The sequence below is a fragment of the Cebidichthys violaceus genome, unplaced genomic scaffold (assembly GCF_023349555.1).
Source record: "Cebidichthys violaceus isolate CVI_PGR_0920_01 unplaced genomic scaffold, fCebVio1.0.p SCAF_22, whole genome shotgun sequence".
Lineage (NCBI taxonomy): Eukaryota > Metazoa > Chordata > Actinopteri > Perciformes > Stichaeidae > Cebidichthys > Cebidichthys violaceus.
In genome coordinates this window covers 5875317-5902863 of record NW_027176395.1, presented here as the reverse complement: position 1 = coordinate 5902863, position 27547 = coordinate 5875317, and the positions used below count along the sequence as shown (strand labels likewise).

Sequence of the window (27547 nt, the reverse complement as noted above, 5' to 3'; positions counted from 1 at the left end):
TGCAGTAACCGACAGGTCTTGTGTTGTGAAACATCTAGCTGTTCGTGACAGAGGGTTAGTTCTGTTATGATAGCAGATTTTACGTTTTAATAAGCGACACTAACGCGGTATTGTTTAAGAACATGTCACAGCGTTAGCGGTTTGAATCTGGAGATACAGTTACAACTTTAAGATGGTGGCGGGTAGCTGAATGCCACTGTAAGCAACTGTCTACAAACTACAAAAAAAACCATTACAGTCAAAAGAGAAAATGTTTCCGGCTACATGGTCGCGACTGTCCTGCAAGGCTTTGTCCAGCCGAGGACTGAGGACGCAGAGTGTGCTGGCCAGCTCCGGACCGTCGTACTGGAGTAAAGTGGTCTCCGACGCAGAGAAGATCGTGGGATATCCGACCTCCTTCATGAGTCTCCGCTGCCTGCTCAGCGATGAACTCAGCAATGTTGCCATGTACGTCAGGAAGCTGATCGGGACTCGACACCCTTTGCTCGACACTGCAAGGTAACACTGCTGAAACTGAAACGGTCCTGGTTTATTCTTGTGTACACACACACACACACACACACACACACACACACACACACACACACACACACACGACCCCACCTGCCGATGTATGAGTATCCCCTTTCATAATTCTATAGACATGTGGGGAAACAACAATTGTTTGTAATCAATAAATCAATCATTTTTTTTCTCTGTCAAGAAACAACCCCAGTCAGAGGTTGGTGTATCCTATGATGCCGGTGTTACGGTTTAATTAGGGACCCTGTTAACTGGCGACCTTTAGCCGATTGCGTCTGTTGTTGTCGTAGTTACGGCAGCTGTTGTGTATATAGGCAGAGAACACGTAGCTGTCCTCGTGAATGCCGCATTGATTAGTTTTGCATTACAGTGTCAAACCTTCTCATTTACAGTCTTTGGTCACAACAGACCGGATTCCACGTTGGAGAGTCTTTTGAGAAAACGAGTCCACTCGAGTTTGAAACGTTGCGTGTTGTTTGTGTTGAAACAGGAAGAGAGCGCGTTGCTTTTCCTTTTGAAATAATAAAGTTGGTAAAAAAAAACACATCAACGTCTTTGGAGCCTGTTTTGTGCAAACATGTGTCACGTAGAAGAACTCTGTAGCACAGTTAAAAGAAGACAAATATAGATAAATCATATTTACGGGATTCAAACTCATATTGTGTCTGGGGGGGGGGGGGAGTCAATAATCAGAAGCACAACCACTACGCCATCATTAACTGTTACTGTGATGCCATGTAGGCTAAACTTAAACAACGTACAACACAGTCAGTGGTCGCTCTTCAGAGCAAAGGACACCAGATCAACTTGTGACCACACTGCGTGTTTACCGTGGAGCACTCTGTCCTGTCCTTCAGTGCAGAGCCACATAGCATCACACTATGTAATACATGATGGGACTATTTGTGTCCTACTTATTGACCAGGTTGAATGGTCGTCCTTAAAACTGTATATTGTGTGGAAAGCCGATGGCCTCTCTCTAAACCTTGGCTCGGTTTCTTCTTCTGTGCCCTCCATATTACATAGTGTGATGCTATGTGGCTCTGCACTGAAGGACAGGACAGAGTGCTCCACGGTAAACACGCAGTGTGGTCACAAGTTGATCTGGTGTCCTTTGCTCTGAAGAGCGACCACTGACTGTGTTGTACGTTGTTTAAGTTTAGCCTACATGGCATCACAGTACGTTGATGGTGGCGTAGTGGTTGTGTTTCTGATTATTGGCTTTTTTCCCCCCCACACAATATGAGTTCGAATCCCGTAAATATGATTTATTTATATTTATATATATATATATATTTGTCTTCTTTTAACTGTGCTACAGAGTTCTTCTACGTGACACATGTTTGCACAAAACAGGCTCCAAAGACGTTGATGTGTTTTTTTTTTACCAACTTTATTATTTCAAAGGAAAAGCAACGCGCTCTCTTCCTGTTTCAACACAAACAACATGCGACGTTTCAAACTCGAGTGGACTCGCTTTCCCAAAAGACTCTCCAACGTGGAATCCGGTCTGTTGTGACCAAAGACTGTAAAGGAGAAGGTTTGACACTGTAATGCAAAACTAATCAATGCGGCATTCACGAGGACAGCTACGTGTTCTCTGCCTATTTACAACAGCTGCCGTAACTACGACAACAACGGACGCATTCGGCTGAAGGTCGCCAGTTAACAGGGTCCCTAGTTAAACCGTAACACCGGCATGTTGCGTGTATTATTTTTTGTGATAGATGGACTGTGGTGTTACCGCAGTTCAAATAAAGTCAGAAAACGCATCGGTCTTTATCAGACAAGGTGGAACGCAGCTCGTATCCTGACGCGTTTCACTCACACGTATCACTAACAAGCTGCTGTCGAACAAAAAGGATCAAACTTTACCGGTGGAGCCATGCTCATATCCAAGTCATATCAAAACAGCCTTCATCATTTCATAACTGGGGCCGAGCAATAATACCTTGGTAACAATATACATCACGATACAGCATGTTTTCTGGTACTTCAATAAATATACAGTCTATATGAAATAACCACACGGTTTCGTATACTCTTTTGAGAGTTACTAATTGACAAATGAGATGTGCTTTGAGTGTTTACTTATATAATTTAGAACTTGAGTGCAAAATAATCAGATTTTCAGAGAAATTTTGAGTTGGCTTGTGCTCGTTATTGTCGATTTAGGCAACGTTATTGTGTATCACGATATCTCACATGATTTCATCACGATCTGATCATTTTGAAATATATTAAACGATCATATTGAATTATTGCCCAGCTCTATTCATCAAAGCTCTCTCAGACAGCATCTGGAATATAATGGAGTTTAGATTTTAGTGAGTTTAAAGAAATGAACAACGTTTGTTTCCCCTCTGACCATCCATCCATTCCTTCATGAACATGACACCAAAGAATACAAATAACTTAATTAGTTTGGAGAAAATGATCCAAAAGAAGTAAGTCAGCTGTGTCTGGTTAGAGTTCTCACTGACCTTATTGTCTGCAGAGACAAAGTAACCTTCAGTTAGTGCCTAGCATACGGCGCTTTCATATTGACTTTATAGTGTTGTACAATAGCATCAATAGTCTAATGTTAACTAGCCTGAAGTCTTCTTGTGCCTGTTAACAGACACCTGTTGATCAGTAGAACAGTGTGAACCACTGGCGGGTGTGTACAGTATATGTGCATGGGGAAGAAGTAGTCTGATGTTTTACTGAAGTACCAAAAGTAACAATACAACAATGTCAAAATATTCTTGTTACAAGTGTACGTTATGTATTAAAATACTATTTAAGGTTATTCAAGCACAGAAGTATTCGCTGTACAATGTAGCTAATGTATCAAAACTAAAAGTAGTGGATATATTGTTATGTATGACATTATTAGTCTGACACTGATCAACGTGTACGAACCATTTTAAGTGTTGTAGCTGGTGGAGAGGCAGCTAGTTTGAACTGTTTCATATGTACAGTTAGCTACTTAAGTCCAGAGGCTCCCAACCGAGGGTCAGGAGAAACCTGAGGGATCGTCAGACAATTAATGGGAGAGGAAAGAAGAAAAAACTAAGCTGATGCACACATTTGTATTCTTTTCTCTTTTATTTGCTTTTTTTATGTAAAACATTGTTTAACTTGTATAATAGTTGTTTTTTTTTAGGTTTTTATTCTGAAAAGTAGGCCTAACTAGTAAGTTCAGCTGCCAAATAAATGTGCTGAAGTATAAAGTACCACAAAACACTCAAGCTTCATTAGGAATGAACAACTTCCTCTAGACAGAAACAAAGTGAAGCGGGTGTCAATCAAACTAAATACTTACTAACAAGGAGCGTGGGGCCAATAGCCTGGTGCTGAAACTGCAAGGAGAATGACACAAGAAGATCTCAGCAGACTATCAACCTTCCACACCAAGAGTTGAAGGCGAATACTGCACAGTTTCTGGCCAAACACCATTTCAAATGAAGAACTGTATGACAAATGCCAACAAGAATGCATGGAGACCATCCTAATGAGAAGAAGATGGAGATGGATAGGACATGTGTTGAGAAAAGACCCTGCTGATATTACAAGAACAGCCTTACATTGGACACCAGAAGGGAAAAGAAAAAGAGGACCACCAAGAAACACACGGAGAAGAGCTGTGGAGAAGGAGATGCAGAGCCTGAAGCACTCATGGGGCACCATCCAGCGACTCGCCCAGGACTTTTGTTACTGCCCTACATGTCAGGAGGCATAAAGGGCGATGATGATGATGATGATGATGATGATGATGATGATGATAAAACGTACATTTTGTGTACTTTTGAGAGTATTTTTGCACTGAATTTGGTCTCTGTGGAAATTTTAAATGAGGGGAGCAAAAGCGTCCTCTCGGGAATGCTTCACTTTCAGAGAAAGATTCAAAGAAGCGTTGACCGAAGCACGACTATGTGCAAACTATGCAAGTGCAACTTTCCAATCCTTGTACCACCATTCTCAGTTTGGTCGATAAATTCTTTTTTATTATTTTTTTTCATTAAGGGAAATACTGTACGTTTTTTATTGCCTGCATTCAAGGGTAAAATAAGACCGCTCACCGTCTCCCAGTCACCTCTTTTTTGGGTATAAATCCACTTTATTTATTAGATGTTCCTAAACAGACTTATGGCCATACCATCTATATGTTTTTCTATCCAGTATTTAGCGATATTTGAGCCAATTTGTGACGCAACTGCAAAGCCACAATCGTGTGTTGACGAAGGAGGAGCTAGAACGGGTCACGATCTTCTAAATATCATCCGATCGCTTTAGGATGGGAGTAGCCTGCAACTCTCTTCTGTTTTTATCAAAGAAATCAAGGAAGTGTGAGCACCAAGGGAAGAGAGCGAGAAGAGAGAGTCCTCAAACTTCATCCAGACGGGTGTGTTGGAAACAGGAGCCCAAGGGTGTAATAACCTATACACCTAAATCTGATATGACAATCCATTTGGGTGTTGTAGCAGAGGGGGGGGGGGGGGGTAGCATAGCTCTTGACAGTCTGACTCCTCACTGTCAGCTTGGGTTGGCTGGTTCGTATTTCCCACTGTGTCTCCGCCTCAGACGTGCGGCGGATAAAAATATCCACAATAGCAGACAGGCAGACCCTCGTGGAGTTGGGTGTCGGTGTTCCCTTTCCTTTCATTCTCAAAAACTGCAGCTCAGCTAACTTTGCCCCAAAGTCTGGAGTTACAGCGACGGGGACCGCGGGCCCAGGAGGAGAAACTGAACTTGCTTTAAGGACAGTCCTTGAGAGTTCGACTTCCACTAGTGTTTCCTTCTAGCGGTTTCTTTTCTCACCGTTTCCCTCTGCGATCTCGAGCTCGATCTTCGATACCTCGATCAATACTGTGCCCATTACGATTAGTTTTAAATGGAGCCAAACTAGCCTGATTGTTTCGGCCACTTTGTGGACATGAATGAATGCTGGAATCAAAGATCCCCTCCAGTCTTAAGACGTATGAATGGCTTGCTTTTTTCATCGATGCCAGACCAAGTTGAGGAGTATTTGCTGCGGGGACACTGAGCTTGGTCAAGATGTTGCCAATCGTCAGCCTCGACACGTCTTTATAAAAACAGTGTGCCCTCTTGCTTCACCATCAACTTTTTTGATTTTACATCTACAGCATTAGCTTTATATTGTGGATTAATCATGAATATTAGAAGTTCGGCTGTTGTTGCTTGTGCCATGCACCAAGTAAACATGGTCGTAAACCATGCAGGTTTTAAGATATTATAATAAGATAATACACACAATGCATTTTGGTGAGTAAGACAGAATATAAGCAAAATATGTAAACAAGAAAACTCCACAGGGCAACTTTTTGAAAATAATATTATTATTATTATTAGTTTACCATTTTAAAAAAAAAAAAAAAAAAAAAAAAAAAAAAATCACTATCTGCTAAGAGAAGCAAACTTACTGCTATGACGTTGCTAAATCCTGATTGGTCCATGGAGGGGACATCGCTCCTTTTCTGGCTGAGCCCCGCCCACTTCATACCAGTGAGAAGAGCGCGGAGAAAAGCGCAACTGCATAAATCTCCGAAGTGAAATAACCAACATCGTTTGAAGAAAACAATGCGTTGGCTCCTTTCACTTGCGAGTAAATGTGTTTTCAGAGCCTTTTAAAACCAACTCCACCTTTTTATCAGGGCCTTTGTGAAGTGTTTTCAAGGCAGGAGGCACATTCCCTCACCATAGAATAAAAACCACCTGCTGGACTCCAGGCGTTCTGGAGTCGTGAGAATCAAGTCCTGGAGATTGGAATAAACGCATCATGACCGTACATAAAGGTATCCGCAATGCACATTGGAGACGAACGCATTGCATAAAATCTGTCCTCAAAGAAAAGTGTAGGCGTATTGGGCACATTCATTCTTCTTTCAATACTTTAAGAGGCAGACAGAGGATCAATACGCCACCACACACACATGAGGTCATACATTTGCATGCATTACTTCCGGCCCCTGCGCTAAAGTTCCTGAAATTCCTGTGCTGCAGTTGCAGATCAGAAGGCGTGATGACCTGTTCACAACCCTTTTTAAAAAGACAGCAGCCCATTTCTCTCTCTCTCTCCCGCGCTCTGGAGCTCTCGCTGTCTCTCGTTCTCCCACACCATCCTTGCCCCACCCCTTTGCGGGAGGGCGGTTGTGATTGATTGATGTGTGCTGGTGTGGATAGTGACATAAATATTAATCATCTGCCACCACCAAGCCACTGGCTAAACCGGACTCCCCATGAGGAGAGCAGCTTCATCATCTTTCTTTATTTTATTATATTTGTACTTTTTGCTCTCCAGCGACTGATGTTTTTGCATTCATCAGCGCACCGGGCTATTTTTTACCATTGAGCAAAAATTTTGAATGACCATAAATAAATCTGTGATTTAAGACGGCCCTGCATGATGTCAGCTGTATCGTAATATAAAAAGGAACAAAGCTTCAGGGTATTTATTTTTATTTTTTTATCCCTTTCAGCACCAGAACACAGAATCGTGTGTGTGTGTGTGTGTGTGTGTGTGTGTGTGTGTGTGTGTGTGTGTGTGTGTGTGTGTGTGTGTGTGTGTGTGTGTGTGTGTGTGTGTGTGTGTGTGTGTGTGTGTGTTTATTTCCTGTCATGTTTTCTGGCATTCTCATTTCTGTCTGGTCTCTCTTCCCTCCATCTCTCTCCGGTTCCCCTCCCTCTCGTCACGCTTTATCTCTCGCATCCACTCTCTGCGTTGGGTTCCTCCACCTCCCCCATGTGGTGCAGGGGTGGGTCAGAGAGAGTGTGTGTGTGTGTGTGTGTGTGTGTGTGTGTGTGTGTGTGTGTGTATGGGGGGGTGGGGGTGGAGGTGGCGGTGAGGGCCGGTGTCTGGGCATCGAGCGGAGGTGGGGGCGTGGCCGTCTGTCTCCCTCGGAGCCCCTAACGAGAGCGTGATTCATGGCACAAGGGGCTCCCATAGGACGGGATTAGAGGTGCTCTGTCTAACCGCTCCCCAGAGAGACTAAAAGATATTTAATCTGCCCACCACGCAGGCAGCCACCTCCGCGTCTTCATGGGCGTGTTTCTGTCTGTACACACACACACACACACACACACACACACACACACACACACACACACACACACACACACACACACACACACACACACACACACACACACTTCAAACCCAAGAGACTTATACAATCCTACAGCTAGACTGATCAATTATATTTCCGTATTTGTCATCTTCCATGCACTATAAATTCAGCTCAAGAGTCCTTTTAACGTTTAGTACAATTTGCATTGTGTCATCAAGTCGCAACAGTGTTTTGGTTGCTTTGTTCCTTTTCAAATATAATACGAACATATGTACATATTAAAGCTGCTATAATCAATATTCTTCTATTGACAATGGCTCAAATAGCTCAAAGGAAAGCAAACCCACGGAGGATTATCGCCTGACTATGCGGCTTCTCTGGACTCCACATAGCATTTCACCATCTCTTAACTGGTTTTTGGTGTTGTCACTTGTTAACTTTACCGTTTTGGTTCAGGCTCACTGCTCTCAAGTAGTAAACAATTTGCATAATTATTTGTGACACACTATTAGAACCCACCGTGGTGATTAGCAGCCTTTACGTTGCACACACACGAGTACCTGCCTTGAAATCGGCGGGACCGCATTTCTATCACAAAGGAGAAAGAGAGCCGTACTTCAGGTGTAATATGTTAGCCGACGTTGATTCCCTTCTATTCAAACCACATAGCTGAATGTGTCCAAGCTGTTCCCAGCTCTCAAACATTGCTCATTAAAATGGGGCAGTGGGACCAGGTGGAACTGGAACCGGCTCTTCACAACAGATGGCAGCAGGGTGTCGGGAAAGATGTTAGAAACTTGAATGCTACGTGTTGCTCCCTTATTGTTTCATAGTCCTTTGCTGCTTGGAGAGATTGGACTACACACTGCATTGTGTCGTTCTGTAAACGCGCTGATGAACTTGACATTCGGTTTCTGAGTCGTTGTCGAGGACTACGAGAAGTTTTTCCTCCAGAGCTCACGGACCGTGGATGCTTATTTGTTAAAGTATACAGTTGAGTTAAACGTTTTTGATGTTTGCCTGTTTGTACCTCAATCTCCGGATGCTACTTCTTTGCAGGGGCTACGTCTACGACAGCAGGAGCGACCTCCAGACGAGGGGACTGATCGTGCTGCTGTTGTCGAAGGCGGCGGGGCCGAACCACGCAGCCTCCGACCTGCTGCCTCAGGACATGGTCAGCGGCATCTACCCCAGGTACAATAACGCAAAGTTACTGACGGCAGGAATAATGTTTGCATTATTTGTTTCACATCGGTTTGAGGCACAAGCCGGCGAGTTAAGGACCACGGGTTCCGTGCGTGCGCTGCAGCTTTGCCCATCGCAAATTAGATCCATCAAATATCCATGGACTTTCCAGTAAGCTGTTCTTCTGGCTTTGGTTTTTGGTTTGTTGATGTTTCTCACACTTCCTGACGTCTGCCACCCTCCCTGAACACTCCTGCATGTTTGACTTCACAGCTTTAAGCTGGTGCAAGTATCAACATCAGTAGGAAGCACTGATGAATCTTCCTCCCATGCAGGAAATTCTCTAAAGCCTGGCTAATTAATAATACTGATAATAATAAAATGTAATCGTATAAGACTACATTGTATAAGAATATTATGCCCTTGAAATTTTTTCTCAAATGCTAAATCGCAGCTTATGGCCATCTCGTAACACAGTTAGTTTTCATGCTGTATATTCAAGTCCACAGCTATTGTTTTCTATCAGTAACCACACACTCGCAGAAAAATTCCAATTCTCATTGTATGTGCTGCTTGGGAGAAAACAGTGGGCAGTAAACATGTGTTACATTGCGTTGTAGAGCCATAAATGTGCATGGCAAGCAGAGCGAGAAAGGCGATGCTGCTTTGCTCCCTGTTACATGGCTGCAGGAGGATAAATAGTGAAATAAAATCCTGGAAATTCTATCTTGTCCTCTGTGGTTACCGTCCATATCAATTCCTGTAAATGAAGCACTACATCACCTTGCGAATATGATGGAATGTGAGGGCGATATAACCACAGCTATAAGGTGGGATGATTGTTTTTATTATTTGTTATATTTAGATTGTAGCTAATTGGAAAAAGTTTCAAAAAGTTCTTTCAGTTTCTGCTTTGTATTAATATTGTCTAATAGTGACATAATAAGGAGATGTATTAGACTGACAAATGGCCAAAAGGCAATTTTTATTAATTTATACAGTCAGGTCCATAAGTATTTGGACTGTGACACAACTTTTCTAATTTTGCTTATTTACACAACCCCAATGGATTTGAAACTAATCAGTCAATATGTGGTTGAACTGTAGACTTTCAGCTTTAATTCAATGAAACCAAAAAAATAAAACAAACAAAAAAATTGCAATGACCGTTTAGGAATTACAGCCACTTTTACACAGCCACCCACATTTTCAGAGGCTCAAAAGTAATTGGGCAATTGTCTGATATACGGTTTCATGGCCAGATGTGGCCTATTCTGTCACTATTTCATGACAAATGATGCCAACAATAGGATTCAAAATGTTATGTTTGCAGTTGGTAGTTGGTCCTTTGGAACTCTCAGCATGCGGACCAAAAAGGTGTCAATGCAAGTGAAGGATGACATTATTAGGTTAAAATAAGTGGTGTACTGTGGTGAAGAAAAACCCTTCATAACATCTACTGAAGTCAAGAACACTCTGCAGGAGGTAGACGTTCCATTGTTAAAGTCTACAATCAAGAGACGCCTTCATTAATTTAATTACAGAAGGTTTACAACAAGGTGCAAACCACTGGTAACACTGAAGAACAGGAAGTCCTCATTAGACTTTAACAGAAAACATCTGAAAAAGCCTGACCAGTTTGGGAAAAAGATTCTTTGGACAGATGAACCCAAGATGAACTTGTACCAGAATGATGGGAAGAGAAAAGTGTGGAGAAGGAAAGGAACGGCTCATGATCCGAAGCATACCACATCATCTGTTTAACATGGTGGAGGCAGTGCTTTGGATGGGCATGTATGGCTGCCAATGGAACAAGGTCACTGGTGTTCATTGAAGATGTCACAGCTGATAGAAGCAGCAGGATGAGTTCTGAGGTGTTTAGGGCTAATCTGTTCAGATTAAGCCAAGTGATAGAAAACTGATTGGATGGCGCCTCACAGTGCAGATGGATAATGACCTAAAACATGCTGTGAAAACTGGAATGGAATATTCTTCAATGGCCAAGTCAGTCACCTGATGTCAACCCAAGTGAGCAGCTTTTCACTTCCTTAAGATAAAACTGAAGCAGAAAGACCCACAAACAAGCAGCAGCTGAAGGAGGCTGCAGTAAAAAGCACCTCAAGGGAGGAAACTCACTGATTTTGGGGATGTTTATGGAGCCAGACTTCAGGCAATCATTGACTGCAAAGTATTACAAATAATGATTATATTCACAATTATGTTAGTTTGTCCAATGATGATGACTGTGTAGAAGTGGCTGTAATTCCTAAATGGTCATTGTGATTTTTTTTTTTTGTTTTAGACGTTGAATTAAAGCTGAAAGTCTACACTTCAACCACATATTGACTGATATAGTTTCAAATCCATTGGGGTTGTGTAAAAAAGCAAAATTAGAAAAATTGTGTCACAGTCTGTAATACTTATGGACCTGACTGTATATCGGCCTTAAAGTGTTATCCTCATTGGATCTGTATCAGGGGGCAACCTCCGTGTCCCAAAAGTGTCTTAAACCTGTATTTTTTCTAATGGCCCACATTTTGGTTCAGATGGAAAAATCTCATCAACTATTAGACGGATTGCCGTACAATTTGACACTCATGGTCCCCAGATGATCAATCCTATGGACATTTCATCTAGCGCCAACAACGGGTCACAATTTTCACTTATCCAATGAAATGGCTTTACATCCACTAGAACAAATGTAATAGACCAAAAACATTTTTTACAGACATTCATGTTCCTCAGAGGATGAATCCTAATGACGACAGAAGGGATGACTTTAACTTTTCTCTACCACCACCACAGGTTGACAATTTTTGTTTTGTTTTGTAACATTCTGAACTTTGGTGATCCCCTGACTTTCCTTCTAACACCAAATTCCACTTTGTCCCATTCTTTGATTTATTTATTTTTTTACTTAACTGTTGCAAAGCTAATGAGGTTCCCATCAGCCTTGACCACGCTTTGTGTTTTGTGCCAGTTTGCAAGTTGCATGCTTTACTAAATTGCAAACAATTTCTGTTGGCAGCAAAACATTTGCCATTATTTGCAATGAATTGGTGGCGATTGTTTTTTATTTATTTTTTTATTCTGACACCACCCTCTGGCTAATTATTATATTTACTTCACCACAACTTGTAAAAACTATTCTTGATTGTCAGCGTCTTGGTTGTGAACGGTGAGCGCTGTAGACTCTTTAGTTTTGTTTTCACATAAATGAAAGGACATTGCTTAGTGATCTGTCTGGAACCACAACATATATTGTTTTATTTATACATAATCAAAGGTGAAGTGTTAACAGTGGTATTAATGTGCTGCTGTTAAAATGCTTCAGGTAGCACCCCAAGGGCCTACCTGGCATTTTCACAAACATTGGCTACGAGCACGCAGCTCAGTGCGGGATGTGTGCCAAGTGGTTTCCAGAAGTGACTGCTGTGTTTGGCGTGGCTGCGCACCGGGTGTCTGAAAGGCCGCTTTCTTAATGCTAGCTGGCACAAGGCACACGTGTTCTGCGGAGCCGTGTTCGTGCAGAAACATCCTAATATTAGAACTCCGCCGCAGAAGCGCTTGAAGTCCAGTCCCTTTCACGGCCGTGAGGCAGAGACTGCGTCGCCAGGTCGTCTCTCTACAGGAGGAGTTCTTACAAACTCGCCTCATGTCACAACTGGGCGCTCGCATCGCTGTGACTCTGGATCACTGAATCCAACATGCAGCATTCCCTCACTCATGTGTGATGGATAGAACACACACACACACACACACACACACACACACACACACACACACACACACACACACACACACACACACACACACACTCTCCATGACTTGATCACCTCATTTGCACTATCTTTCTCTCCCCCACCTCTCCCTGGGCTCATTAGCACCTCTGATGGAAGCGATAGATGGAGGGAGTTGGGCTGGGGGGGGTTGGGGGGTTGGGGGGGTGATTGAAACCTCCGGGGGATGGTCTCCTCCCTCCTGACAGGCAGCATTTGTAAAACATTTCCCACTCTGCTGCCTGACACTGATGATTCATAAAAGCACCACCATGATGGATAGATGGAAGGATAGATGGATGGATGGATGGATAGACAGATCTATAGATGGATAGATAGATAGATAACACACATTCACAGATAGTTGCACTATTACCCACCACACCTCTTAATTTCTTGTGACAAATGAAAGCCGTGCCACCGAACACATCACACAGCCAGTCTGATGGACAGGCCGCCTCTTTAAATCACACAGGGGGACGCACTCACATCCGCCAGGCTGCGTTTGATGGCGAAGGCAGACTGCGGAGGGAGGAAAATGGAACAGAGCAGTCAGGACAAGGGGCGTGGTGAGGGGCGTTACACCTCGGCAAGATGGCATCGGTTGCTATGCAACTGGGCACCAAAGCTATTTATATACCGGCCCCCTTGTCCCCCTTTTTTCCTCCCCAAGCTCCACTATTACCGATCAGGAGTGCTAGATTGGAAGCACAGCTTTGGGATGCGGATACACTGGGGTTCAACTGATTTTGGTTTTTGGTGGCTGATACTTTAAGATAAAAAATTCGAAGTACTTGCAAGGGTTGTGTGTTTCCTTATATTTCCTTGTTCATGTTAGGGTAGGTTTCTTACACATGTCCTACACATGATCATTGGAAACTAAAAGTGGCCATTGAAGCCAAACCAATAGATTTCTGATCTCTCCATTCACCTGATGAATTAGTTTGGAGATGTGACAATATGTCTGCCGCAAGACTATATTAGATTTTCCCCCGTGGCAGATTTGACCATCCTGTTTATGTCACCACAGCTATCCCTTTTAATATCTTTAAGTGTATTAGGCCATTTTTTTAAATGTTGCAAATGAATGATTAGGACTGCTTTGTGGCAATATTTTTTGGATTTTTGCATCATTTTGATGAAGCACACTGATTTATCATTTGGTAAATTTGCCAATACCAGGCACCCCCATCTGGTTCTTTTATCCATAAATAGTTTCTCAGTGGCTTTTTCCATAAACTGTACTATATTACAATATAGTCTATAGATATCGCAGAGGATAGAGGGTTGTATCCATATTGGCCACTGCTTTTCTGAAATAAAGATGATAAATAAAAGTTGTTTGGGCCATTCATTCAAAAGTGAAAACTTTATAATCCTAAATTTCAGAGGAAGTTCATATATGCATGAAAAAAGTTGATTTGTGTCGACATGAGCCTGGTCCTTGAGCAAGACACTTAACCCCAAAAATGTCTCCTGTAGCTATGCCTACGGTATGATAGAATCTTTGGATAAAAGCGTCTGCTAAATGACTGTAACGTAATGTAGCGACTCAAGGCTACATTAGCCGCTACTAGTAGCACACCCAAATCTCAAGCCAAGCTTTGCATCGTGGGAAATGTAGGCGCCAGGTTCTGACAAGGAAGAACAATGCGTGGAATAAAAAAGGTGATATCTCTGCATTGTTTTCGACCCACTGTGACTTCTACAATCTTTTAGGAGCGTAAAGCTAAATCGAAGGAGTGGTCTTTAATTGTTTGTAATACAACGAGGTCTACATTTCATTGTAGAATATTGATGTAGAATTGAGACCACAGTCGGCATCAGTTCCTGATCGCTTTAAAGGGCTATGTGCAACAAGTGGTCTGTGCTTGTTGGTCAGTTGGGTCGAAGCTACGTAAACACTTCAGTAACCGCGTTTTCCACCTTGATGAATCGTCACAATGGAGTGTTGAAGTGGAGCCAAAAGCACGAGCAGATGGCAGATTCATCACAGAGTATTCATTTTTGTTTTCAAGTTAAACAACCAAGTAAACGGTCATAAGGCTGACCTCGACCTTTGGTACAACATTTAAAACGTTAGTCCTGTGACCTGAAATCAGGCACCACTCTTTATCGCCTTCCTCTTGCCGTAACGACTCTCCTCTTTTTAAAACCCGCCGAGCGTAGTCATCACTCCGAGGCGACTCGAAAAACACGTGGCCGCCAATCCATTAATTTCCTCTTATTTCAAACCCTGAACTTTATTAACTCTCACTCGGGGTGACCGTGTTGTTGCTCTGCGTCAGCGAGCTGCGAAACCAACCAGACAATGGATGTGATTGAGAGGCGAAACGAATGACATTATTGAATTTTAATCACATCTTTTCCACGCCGACGTCGAACACGGCAATTACCTGGCTACAAGACGAGTGTGAGTGTGAGTGTGAGTGTGAGTGTGAGTGTGAGTGTGAGTGTGAGTGTGAGTGTGTGTGTGTGTGTGTGTGTGTGTGTGTGTGTGTGTGTGTGTGTGTGTGTATAGGAAGGGGTTGGAGCGCAAGGCAGACGACTGGCTCATCAGGTTCTCACAGCGGCTGAAAGAAGGTCGTAAGTGGCTATCAGCGCACCCAACCCTGTCTGGATGGATCCCTCCTTTCGCAGCGTGGCGAGCTCCTTCCATATGGAGAGGGGCCTAATTATCCCCCACCAATGGCTGAATCAACATTTGATTATATCCTCCCTAAGGCTGCTCTGAAAGGCTCTATTCAAAGACCACTTTTATGTCTTCTCTCTCATAATCAAGAATGGCTGTTATTTGCTAATGATGAGTTTTAATTTCTTTTTTTAACACAACCCTCTCTCGACATGCTGTGCGGCAAGACGTCTGACATATGTGCTGGTTTATGCCCTCGAGAACGTTGATTTTGACTTGAAAGGTTTTTAAATCAAATTGTAGTTATAGAGACATCTCTTTTTCTTTTTTCTTTCTTTTTTTTTTTAAAAGATGCACAGTAATTTATTCTTTTAAATTGTCTACTCAAGTTAATGTTTCAGATAGCAGTTGGATGAACTGTGATGATCCCTGAGGAGCTGTGTTGCATATTTAAGTCAAATAAAAAAAAAAGCAAGACTCCACAATGTGAATATTGTATTTTATTGACTAAATAGATGTGTTTCCCCTTTTGCTAAAGGGATGAAATGAAACTCTTGAATCCTTTGTCCCAGATCCATTCCTTTGTGGTCAGCACACCTGTACGTGATGCTGCCAATGAGTTTTCCAACCTGCATATTTCACCGGTATAAAGACAATGAAAAGGTTTCTGTCAAAAAGCTCTCTAACCGTCAAGCCTCCAGAACGCCTTTCTTAAAAGCTGTTGAGAAAAGAAAAAAAAAAAAAAGCTGTGATTTTTAAATGCAATTCTGTTCTTCTCTTTTTTTCCTGTTCCATAGCCAGCGGAACTTGGCAGAAATCACTGAGTTGATCCACACAGCGTTCCTGGTGCATCGTGGGATAGTCGATCTGAAGGGGTGGACGGACTCAGACGGCCCGCTGAAGGACATGGAGTTTGGGAATAAGATGGCTGTCTTGAGCGGCGACTTCCTGCTGGCAAACGCTTGTACCGGACTTGCCCAACTGGATAACACTAAGGTACCCGGTCTGTCGGTACAACGAACTGTAGCCCTGTGAGATATCTGACCTGAGATCAGTGATATACGCCGCCGTCTTAAAGCTCCCGGCTGTCCTTACAGCTCCACATATTGGTGTCGGTCCTGATCCCTACTTTTCTTTACCACGTCCAAAGTCAACATATCACGCCCGCAACGATTATATATTGCAGAGTTCCCACAGATCATGGAATATTCTCGGTTTTTGAGAGGTATTATCACAAAGCAGAGTACTCGCAGTGCAAACATCCTCGTCAACCGTTTTTATTTTGTCTAAATCTCTGGTGCTGAGCATGCATCAGCAGTGGGATGTTTTCACACAGCACATTCCAGAGATCCTTTTCCATTACATTACATTACGGTTATTTAGCAGATGCTTTTATCCAAAGCGACTTACAATTCAGTATCTATCTACAGTAGACGCAGCTACGGGAGCAATTTTGGGGTTAAGTGTCTTGCTCAAGGACAAATTGACATGAGATTAGTAGAGCAGGAGCCGGGGATCGAACCGCCGACCCTCTGATTGAAAGGCAGCCTGCTCTCCACTTAGCCATGGTCTACGGACCCACTCAAACGGCGTAGATGATTCCCAACCTGGCGGCTGCAAGATAAATCTGAGGGGCTGCGAGATGTTCAGCAGGATTAGCCTGGTTCAAGACCTCTGAGTCACCTCCCACCGCACATCAAATTCATTCAGCAGCTCAAATAAGTCTGGTGTTGTCCTGCTGTTTCTCCTAGTTAGAGTATTGACCAATAAGAGTTTAGTAGGCCAAATTAATAATAGGGTTCAATCTTTCCTTCAAAGCAAGAAAGCTAGCCTAGCTGCATTCATGAGAAATAACGAGAGAAAAATGGCATCTAGCATGGATGAGATTGACCCCCAACCGAAGGCTGTTTCTGCCAGTTAGAGAAACAATTGACCAATCAGAGTTCAGTAGGTGGGAGTAAGAAAGGGGACATAATTTTCCTACATTGCTAGCTAGCACCTAGCTTAAGTAATACAAAATAGATGCAGCAAAACAAGTGCGGATGAGCCTGACACAGCTGTACAAGTTTATATGGATTAAATGAGTACCAACTCCTAAAATCAACGTATTCCTTAAAACAAAGGGAAAAACGTTGAAGGTACCCAGTGGAGTTTTTGACCACGCGACGGAGCAATGTTTTTAGAATTGGGTGTCAGGTTTGTTTGTATCTTGACTTGTGTGATGCAAATTTCATGCAATCAACAGTCGGCAGCGGATAAGAATCATCAAACCAAGCAATGCACCATCGGCGTTGCAAATGTTTTACGCGTCTATTAAACCTCTTTCGTGCTCTTCACGGTCAGCTTGGTCATCGTGATGCGGACGACACATTTCACACAATCACTGCCTGGGCGACTGTGCACAAACCGCGTCAAAATGATTGGCTCAGAGCAGCTGTCAATCACAGGTGTCACTCAGCTTTCAAAAAGTGGACTAGTCTACCACAACAGAGCGAGGCAACAGAGGAGGTCTGCTGACGTCGTGTTGATCGCAAGAAGCATGAAACGGGGCTCGGACCTTAAATGATAGACACAATGTGTACTGGTGAGTGACACAGAATTTAAACAGAAGTTGTTGCTTACGAATAAAGAAAAAAGCAATAGCAACCGCAACTTCCGTGGGCACTCGCCACTGTCAAAGCAAAACGGAACAAAATAACATCCTAATACTCATTTTGAGTGTGTTACACTGCTAATGTAAAACACATCAGTCATCCAAAAAACACATTTTCAGACGCCGGGCTTTACAACAGCGTATGGTAGTCGATGTGGTTGAGGAGACACCATAGACATGCACACCATGGGAATCCTGCTTATTGAGTTTTCACTTTTGAAGGCGCGTGTGTGGTGGTGGTCTCGTAAGTGCACCACAGATCCTATCTGCTGTGCGGCCTGGTAACCCCTCGCTGACAGATACTGTCACCATGCTGCTCTGTCAGAATGCGGTTTACCCGACCGGATCAAAATAACCGTCTCTCTCTCTCTCTCTCCCAATTGTGCCATCAGCCCCGTCGGCCCTTATCGCCTTCCCTGCAGCATCGTATTCGGCACGCAACTGGGCTGGGTTTATGTCTGGGCTAAGTGGAGAGCAGGGCCGTCCTTCAATCAGAGGATCGGCGGTTCGATCCCCGGCTCCTGCGCCACTAGTCTCATGTCAATGTGTCTTTGAGCAAGACACTTAACCCCAAATTGCTGCCGTAGCTGTGCCTACGGTGTGTAGTGAATTGTAAGTCACTTTGGATAAAAGCGTCTGCTAAATGATTGTAATGTCTCTGTGGCAGCAAAGAGACGCCCTCCCAGAATGTGGTATAAGCGGCATCCACGATGCTTCTCGTGTGGGGAACAACATAGCAGGAGTTACAAGCAACCAACATTTCCTTTTTGTAAATTAAAGATCATTTCAAAGGTGTGGTGTTTCCGTTACAGTGCTAATTAGCTTTCATTGGGATTTGTGCTATGAGCGATAATTGTCAATCTGTGGCTGTGCAGCAAATTACAGTAATAGAGTTGATACTGTTATTTCCCTGAAAAGATGGAGAAGAAACAACGAAGCTGGGAATGAGAATGATGGCAGATCTGCTGATGGCTTGAGCTAACGGGGATTTAATCACGTCAAGCGGTCATTCACAGCAAGCATGTCAGCAATTGGTTGGATTGAAGTTGGGGAGCGATCCGTCCCTTTGTGGCGCGGTTCATTGTCTAGGTGAGAGCGATGCCGTTTCAAAACTCAAGCGGCACCAAAACACCACACAGACGGTGCCTGAAACTATTAGTCCAAACAAACCTGCTGTTTGTGGGAGTGCAACTGTAATCTGAAGCAGCTACAGGAATCGTCCCCCCAAAGTGGACTTTTTTTTTTTAAGGGTAATAAGGAGACGGACATCCGATAGCCGGCAGATACTCGTGTTTGAAAAGGTTAGCAAAACAAAATGAGTGGAGGGCAAACCCACAGTATGCGCTGATGCTCGTATTTGGCTGAGTTTTTGTGAAAGCTGTTCTTCGCTGCTTTATGAACAAGGAGCGGGGGATTAGATAACTGCAAACAGGAATAACAAAGACCACAATATCAAGCTATAGTGACAGGAATGGGATTTGTTTTTACCAAAATTTCTTTCTTTTTTTTTTTTTTCTTTTTTTTTTTAACTGTTGGGAAGATAGGTCACTAAAACTCTTCCTTTTTGGGAGTTCATGTTGAATTTTGTCCACGATTCATCTGTAGATATTGAAAAGATTCACACGACATCCTCCGTATTCTGTGTCTGTCTCCATAAATTGAGAAGACTAACTCTCTATTACTGGCCCAATCAATCAAGATGAAGTATTACATGCTGTAGCTATCGTGGTAATAAAGATTACACTCTAATGGGAGAGCCATGACATTATGAGTTACAGACTTCTTTTTTTAGAATGGTCAAAATCAAAACGGATGAGGCTAAGGTATATTGACTTCTTGTCTTTAGTATGGGTCAAGCTCCAAAAATACACTACATTTCCCATGATGCACTGGAAATCACCCATCACTAGAGACCCGTCCCTGTCTCCTAAAAGCCCACTCATTTCAAACCCAGCAACCCCAGTGTGTAAAAAATAAAAAGGTTACATCATCAGGGTTATTTTTCTGCAAAAGATACGTTTTTTTGAAGGGCGGCAGATCATCATAATACAACTTTCTTTACAGGCTGACTAGTCCTCCTCGTGATGAGTAAACTGAATTCCATGTGTGAAATTCATGGAGAACTCTTTTAAACACTACATCCACCCTGGTTCAGCTACTCGGGAAGAAAAACGCATAATAAAATCTGCTAATTGTCTGATATTTATAACTCTTATCAGCTTCTAAAGTGTGCACAGTTGGAGTCTTCTAAACAGATTGGGTGGCCATCTTTCCTTGCAGCTTGTGTGTGGTCATTGCCCCACATCGTTTTCATACTCAGGATGACGAATGAGTAGTTCTTGCAGCTTTCCAAGTTTTCTCATAAACCAGCTTTTTTTTTTTTTTTTTAAAGTCAGTGAGAGCGATGGAGATCATGTGTCGTGGCCTTGAGAGGAAACCTATGCCGCTACTTGTATAAACTGTAAAGTAATCTCACCGTCTCACCCCCCTCGCAGACCTGTCGGCAAAACATGATCCGGCTGGATTTGGGAATGGAGTAAGGGGGAGGCAGTGGGAGAGCTTATCTGATACTTTCCAAAAAAAGACCCCCCCCTCCCACCCCGCCGGCCCCCACTTCCCAAGGCAGGCAGAGACACCACATCTGGTAATACTGTAGGCACATTGTCCTTCCAGGTCTGCGGGTGAAAGCTCGGGTTTCCTCAATATTTTTCCCCGGAGGATTGGGTTACCCAAAGGGCACTGCGAGGCTGACGGAGCGGGCCATCGTCACCAGACTGTTCTGATGAACCGAGGATGTCTGGGCCGAGCTGAAGGAGCTCTAAATTTAACCTCATTCATCTGGACCGTACGGCACGGCCTCTGTCCACACACAGCGGCTGTGAATGGAGGACGGGATGGATCACTCATTCATTTGAGGCAGACTTTGAGGAATCATTTGAAAAGATGCAGCTTTTCTCCTTTGGTGGTTGATAAGGGGCCCGCTGTGTTTCCGTGAGCGAAAATGTAGTCATGCATGCCCCCTGTAAGAGGAAATGAGCAACTGCAGTCTTAAACTAATTGTCCAGACATCAATTTTTACCTCATTTTTTAGTCGTTGCCCCTTTTTTAAATGTCTTTTTTTTTTTTTAAGATAGGAATTTATGTATTATCTCATGTCAGTTTCCCCAAAAGCAGCATGTTTTTTTCCTTGTGCAGTATATGGATTGACTTGTCCTGGAAAGAGTCTGGCGATTGAAGAAGTGGTTCATTTCCATTTTCTGCTTCCATCTGTCTGTGCCTCTTCTGCAGAACACCACCAATGTCTAGATGCTCTTAAGTATCAACAGAATTAATAAAACAAATCTGCAATGAGGAGAAAAAAAAGGAGAGCAAAGAGTCAGATCATCACTCCTAAACCTCGTTAACCCCTCTTCTCTCTGGACACGGTCTCATTTGGTCTCGCCATCTGCCTTTTTAGCTCTGTTTCAGCCCCTCGGACCGGACAGACACCTGATCCGTCTCCATCGATAGGACTTCTCTATAAATACAGTCTAATGAATGAAGGGGGGCCTGGATCAACAGCAGCTCCGCTATATGGCCCAATAATGAGCGGTGGAGTTCGCGGCAGTTCACCTGGTTTCCAACCCTTCGTCTCACCTCCGATTTCTTCAGCAAACCAGCTGTTCAGATTAGAGCCCGCACTTCAATCGGGGGAATTGTCATTGTCACTGATGAACCGAGCAGAGTGTCTGTTTTGATCGATCTCATTCACATCTACATTTGAGGAGTTTAATCAATGCTGTTAGCCAGAGTGATTTATAACGAGGGAGAAGGTTATCGGTTCAGTGCCCGAGTCCAAGGACAAATCAACTGGACACGCTGCTGTTGATGGACATGTTGACTGTTGAGCAGATCGATCCCGTTATTTAGCTCTGTCTTACAGATAAGAGGGTGGTGTGTAAATGTACTATAGTTGGATCTTCTGATAATGCTTTAAGATTGAGATTTTAACCCAAATGTGTTTCTAATCTGATTGACAGGTTGTTGAACTGATCTCAAGTGCCATCGGTGATGTGGTTCAAGGAATCTACAGTGAGAATAACAGTAATGCTGAGGTAAAGGATCTGTTCTGCATGGCAGACTACACCATTGGAATTTTAAATTGTCCCTTTTTAGAATGTCCTGGGGTCAAATACAATGGAGCCAACATGGCAAGGCATATTCATCTGTACAGCACGTTTCATACAAAGGTACTTCAAAACACTTAACCTACAGATGGCGTTACAAATGTTCCAACCACACAAATTATTTTTTCAGTAAAATCTTTCTTTTTCTCAAGAATAACTTGGAAGAAAAAAGCTGATATTTAATATCGTTGCTATTGTCCTCCTAAAACTTCCATGAAAAGACCAAATCCATCCCACTAACGTGTATCCAAAGCCTTTGTTGCCATTGTTGTCCAAAAGCTTTCAAAAAACCACATCAGTGAGCCACACTGTTGCACATCCTGCTGCCTGAAATACTCACTAAGAGCACCACATGTGGATTAATCGGCCAATGAAAATATTCCCTGAAAAATGTAGAATAGACTTTAGTTTTAGTAACATTTGCTAGAAACTACAGTGCCCATATATACATAATACTGTGTTGAATCGCTGCTAGTGTGCTCTGTGCAGTGCGAGCTCAGGACGCGCGGCGTCTCTGCCTCTGTTCGCCCTGCAGGAGGACGGTCCCACTGACTGCGTCGACGTGGCGGCGTGGGAGGAGCGTGCCTTCCTGTCGCACGGGGCACTGCTGGCCAAGAGCTGTCAAGCTGCGATGGAGCTCGCCAAACACGACAAGCGGTCACAGAGATTGGCCTTCACGTACGGCAAGCACATATCACTGGGACACAAGGTAAGTCTAATCTGATTGTCCCGCACAGCAAATACCAGGGAAGTTTGTCTGCGGAGGACAAATCAATAAAGGTCAACTTCTTCAACAGTGGGCTACTTTTCTGGGAAATCACAGCTTTGTTTAAAGGCCTTAAGAACATAACTTTTCAATCACCTTCTTGCTATGAGTGATGGGAAACCAATAGAACTTACAATATTTAGCCAAAGAGAAAGATAGGTCTTATATCCAGGCCAGTGCTGTTCTAAAGACTTGGAAGTTTCTGTGGCTTTAATCTGGTTGTTGTCCCTCCTGACCACCGTACTCTTTGTGACTGGGATCGGGTTAAATCCACTTCAAGGAATAACAAAGCCTCAAACAGGCTGCTGATTGGCTGCTAGTCCCACGGTTCCCCAGGAGGCAGGAGTATCTCAACATTTCCCTCTTCTAACGTGGCCTTGTTTTAGTTTAACAACATTAGTATGTCTTTCCATGAGCCTCTTTACATCGTAGCTGATTTTCATACAAGAAATATGTGAGGGGGGGTACTGACAGCTTTGTTGGAATGTAATCATTCCTTTGTTGATAGTTTTTTGATATTCTTCTGGCAGTGATTAACATTAAAGTGACAAACATACACATATTTAATGTTTGTGCAGCAGATAATGGAGATGCTCAAAGTTCAGAGGCGGTATATAATTGATGTCAGCCTAAAGGTTACTGGTAAGAGTCCCCCGTCTCAGTGCTGTGGTCCGCACAGCCTCTCCTGCTGTGGCTCCCTGCAGCTGCCTGTCTGCAGGCCTCAGTGGCTACAAGGAATCTCAGCACGGGACGGAACCGCAGCAAGTTCTTCTAAGGACAGCCGTCCCCATCAGGCTAGCTGTTCAACACGCTGCTCATTACATTACATTACAGTCATTTAGCAGACGCTTTTATCCAAAGCGACTTACAATTCAGTATCTATCTATACACCGTAGACACACCTACGGGAGCAATGTGTCCTTGAGTGTCAAGGACACATTGACATGAGACTAGCGAAGCAGGAGCCGGGGATCGAACCGCCGATCCTCTGATTGAAGGATGGCCCTGCGCTCCACTTAGCCACGGTCACCCCATTAACAGAGAGTCAGAGAGTGCACGCTCACCTGTTTGCGCTCTTACTGCTGGGGCTGGTTTAGTCGGCGCCCGGGAAGTCACAAAGTATGAGTTCGGCCCGACTGTCATCTGATTGGCTAACACGCCCTGTCTCCTCCGCAGCTGAACTCTGACCTGCAGCCGTTCATGAAGGGTGACGCGGGAGAGCCGGCGTCGTTCAGTTTGAGCGCCGCCCCGGTGGTTTTTCACCGCCAGCTCGTCGGCCAGGAGAGGTGGCGTCAGCAGCTGCAGCAGGTACGAATGGTCCCGACTGAAACATCTCAACATCTGTTCACCTGCTTACTTTAACAATCCCCTGACTTTTTCCTCTTCAGATTGTCTGACATGTTTCTACTGATATAACCTGTGAGAATTAAAAATTAATAGCTGAATAATGAGCGTGCCGCCACCAACATGCTGCACTGAGTTTACTCAATGCCAGCAACCTGGATTATCAATACACTTTGGCCTTTAAATGTAGAAAATAATGATATTAACAGGCTTTAGAGCGTTTGTAGCAAATTAATGGTCGACCTCTCTGCCACTTAATTCCTGTGTTTATTTGTTTGATCCGACTCCCACTTTTCTCCCTTCTCCGTTCATTAAAACATTTCATCTCAAGGAGAATGACTTATTGGGCTTTTGAGAAGCACTGTAGCAACAGGTTTTAAATTAAGTTTTTTTTTTTTGTCAGAAATTTTTGAAGTTCTTCAGTTTCATCAAATTGTAACTCTTTTAAAAAAAAAAGAAGAGTTGATCACAATTTTAAGGCAACCTTACTCTCTCTTTTCTCTGCAAGGCAACAACCCTGAGAAAGCAGCTGGATTACTCAAAGGTAAGCCCCCTGGTTCATGTATTCCTTTATTCACAATGCAGTGACCCTCCGTTACCCTTTGTGTTGCGTTTTCCAATAAGATAGCACCATTTTTCATTGTTTTAATTCAACGTGTTCACCCGTTTGCTCACTGGCGCGGCATCTGACCGAGAGAAACAGGACGTCTCCTCACTGTAACCCATATCAAAGTTGAGACACGAGCCTCCCAAAGTCAATGTGTGAGGGACGAGGGAGGGCCGACAGGGGTGCAAGAAGAGACCGAAGCTACAGGGGAGGGGTCCGGTGGTGTCGCGGGGGTTATCTGGTCCCGACTGAAACCAGAGCAGCAAGGATCGGTTACCGAGGCCTATTTGCGGAGGAGACACTCAGGCTCTGAGACAGTGGCATTGTGAGAGAATCTCCTTCAGCAGACCTGTCGAGAAAGGGGACATGGGGAGAAGTTTGAGGGGAAGGAGAGATGAGGGGACAACGAGGAGGAAAGCTGAGAGCAGGACAGAGGGGAGGGATGGGATTTTTTTTTTTTGGGCAGGAAAAAGAAAGACCTTGGGCCCACGGGCATCCAACTTTGCTTTGATTCAGCACAAAGATGGGAATGCATAATTAGAGGAACTTTGTGAACTTTTCTGGCATTTACATTGATTTAGCATGTGCTTTCATCCCATTGACTGATAAATAACCATAAATCTTCACAGAAACTCTCATTTTATACCATTTTGCAGTCATTCTCTTTCATTCCCAATTAGAGATCAACCCCAAAAAGACACTTTTTAAAAAAATTGATTAAAGGATCAAAGGAGTGTCCAGATTGGTTAGAAATGAATCATTTTTAAAAATATCAATATTTTTGTACTTATACAAGAAAATGTGACTAAATGAGAGAAGTGAGGACACACGTTTGCCTGAAGTCTTCCAGCATCTTCAAACCCATTCACTGACACATGATGACAAGTCTGTGTGTAAAAGAAAACAAGGGAAAGAAGAAACAACGACCTGCTGTTTATATATGATATAACTTATTCTAAATATTGATTAGAGCTTATGCACAAAAATGGAACAAAGGATAATGGGGAACACTAAAAGATAACCTCAAGTTAGTGAACAAAACAGAAATAATATGCTGTAAAATGCGGCTGAAAAATAATCTTTTCTAAATTGAATAAGCAGCCAGTGTGATGCAGAGTTCGACATCTCCTTTTTTTTTTTTTTTTTTTTAAAGAAGGATGCCTACGGGGATTTCCACCTCCAAAATTCATGAGGTATTACGCCCCCAGCAAAAAGATGTCCCAACACACCAGCAGTAAGACTCGAGGAGACGCCCAAATCACTCAGTCTGAATACTTAAGCTGCTGGTTGGGGCGGATCTGACTTGATGTTTTCCACTTCCTCGTGTATGAAATGTATATGTTGTGTGTGTCCCAAGCCTTGTGTACACACACAGGCTTTCTCCAAATGATTAAGTACTCTTTTTGAAATTGTATTTTATTTTAAACTAGATACAACATTTAGAAGTAGCATATTGGTATTCAAATCACTCACAACTTTAGGCAGTCACACTGGAAAAAAAAAATGTCATCACAAACTCTTGACATCGTTGGGTGAGCAGGACATTTTAATTTCCCTGCTTTGCACTTCAATGCAATTTATTACCTGGATTGTAGTAAAATCTGTGATCTGGTGCCATGATTAGGAGACTAAAAAAAGGAGAGGAGAGGCTGCGAGGTGCCCGGGTAGAACCTACGGAAGTAACAGGAAATCCAACATTTCCCATCTCACCGTCAAAAATGACCTGGCAATTGTTCTTATAATATAACTCTGTGACGAGTCTGAAATGTTTCCATTGTAGTTAAATGTAGTAAGCTGCCTCCAGTGGTGCCAGGGGCAGCATACATGATTGTGTTATACAATGTGATTTCTGTTTTTCTTTTTTTGTTCTTTGCCTCCGTACGATCCAGTTACTTTAAGTGTGAGCCAACTTCACCGCGGCTCCCGACGGTTTGTCGTGGCTGACGGCTCGACGGTAACGGGAGCGACACAAACGTGACAGGCTAACGTGTGTTTTTTTTCATTCCCCTGGCAGCTCTTGGTGTCAGTGAAGTCTGAGAAAGGCGTGAGCTCAGCGGTGGACTTATGCTGTTACCATGGCAACAGGGCTCTGGAGGCCATCCAGGCTTTCCCCTCCTCCGAGGCTCGATCCGCCTTGGAGAACATCGCCTTCGCCATCACCAAATTTTAACACACACACACACACACACACACACACACACACACACACACACACACACACACACACACACAGAGTGTCTTTGTCTGCAGAGGCAACAGGACGAGAACCACTGAACAGTTCAACAAATCAACTTCTCACGTCTGGAGAAACTGCTCTGCTCTGCTGTGGGTGACATTGTGCAATGCAACGACTATACCCATAAATGGTCATCATTAAAAAGAATAAAAGCACATTACTTCAGCATCGTGTCGTGCATTGTGTTGCGCTCCGATACATACCCTACCTCTCTTTCCCTGCGGAGAAAAAAATATCACGCCAAGCTGCATTTAAAAACCTGCCAGTTTTATTACCACCTCGCTTATCAGCGGAGGCACATTCCAGGCAGAACGCAATTTAACATGTTTCGCAGATTTGTCATTCATCTGGAAAATGTGCCATGAACGACAAATGATGCACCAAGCAGTGTGTCTTGTTTTAACAAAACTTCATTTTTTTATTTATTTTTTTATAATCACCCAGGTTCACCCCGCTCGTTCACACCTCACATGGTAGCTGCTGGATGTAGCGGGTGTCTGCCAAACTGAAAAGAGCAGCTCCAATCCGGTTGTAAAAATGTCCCAAAGTCATGTTCTACCAGGTATGTGCTGCTGCTGATAAGCACA

The 27547-nt window shown here is 43.4% G+C and overlaps 1 protein-coding gene across 1 annotated transcript; it reads left to right on the top strand.

The window, feature by feature from the left end:
* Nucleotides 1-27125, top strand: pdss2 (prenyl (decaprenyl) diphosphate synthase, subunit 2). Its single transcript, XM_068718098.1, has 8 exons — nucleotides 1-498; nucleotides 8652-8786; nucleotides 15986-16184; nucleotides 21861-21935; nucleotides 22543-22716; nucleotides 23950-24081; nucleotides 24626-24661; nucleotides 26739-27125. Exons 1-8 carry the CDS (start codon nucleotides 251-253, stop codon nucleotides 26892-26894), a joined length of 1155 nt encoding a protein of 384 aa, XP_068574199.1. The 5' UTR covers nucleotides 1-250; the 3' UTR covers nucleotides 26895-27125.
* The last annotated feature ends 422 nt before the right edge of the window (nucleotides 27126-27547 follow it).

Excerpts from the sequence above, each read along its gene's own strand:
- pdss2 (XM_068718098.1), top strand. The coding sequence starts at position 251 with ATGTTTCCGGCTACATGGTCGCGACTGTCCTGCAAGGCTTTGTCCAGC. Across the intron at positions 8,787-15,985 it reads GTCAGCGGCATCTACCCCAG|CCAGCGGAACTTGGCAGAAA; the intron begins GTACAATAACGC and ends CCTGTTCCATAG. Across the intron at positions 24,082-24,625 it reads GGCGTCAGCAGCTGCAGCAG|GCAACAACCCTGAGAAAGCA; the intron begins GTACGAATGGTC and ends TTTCTCTGCAAG.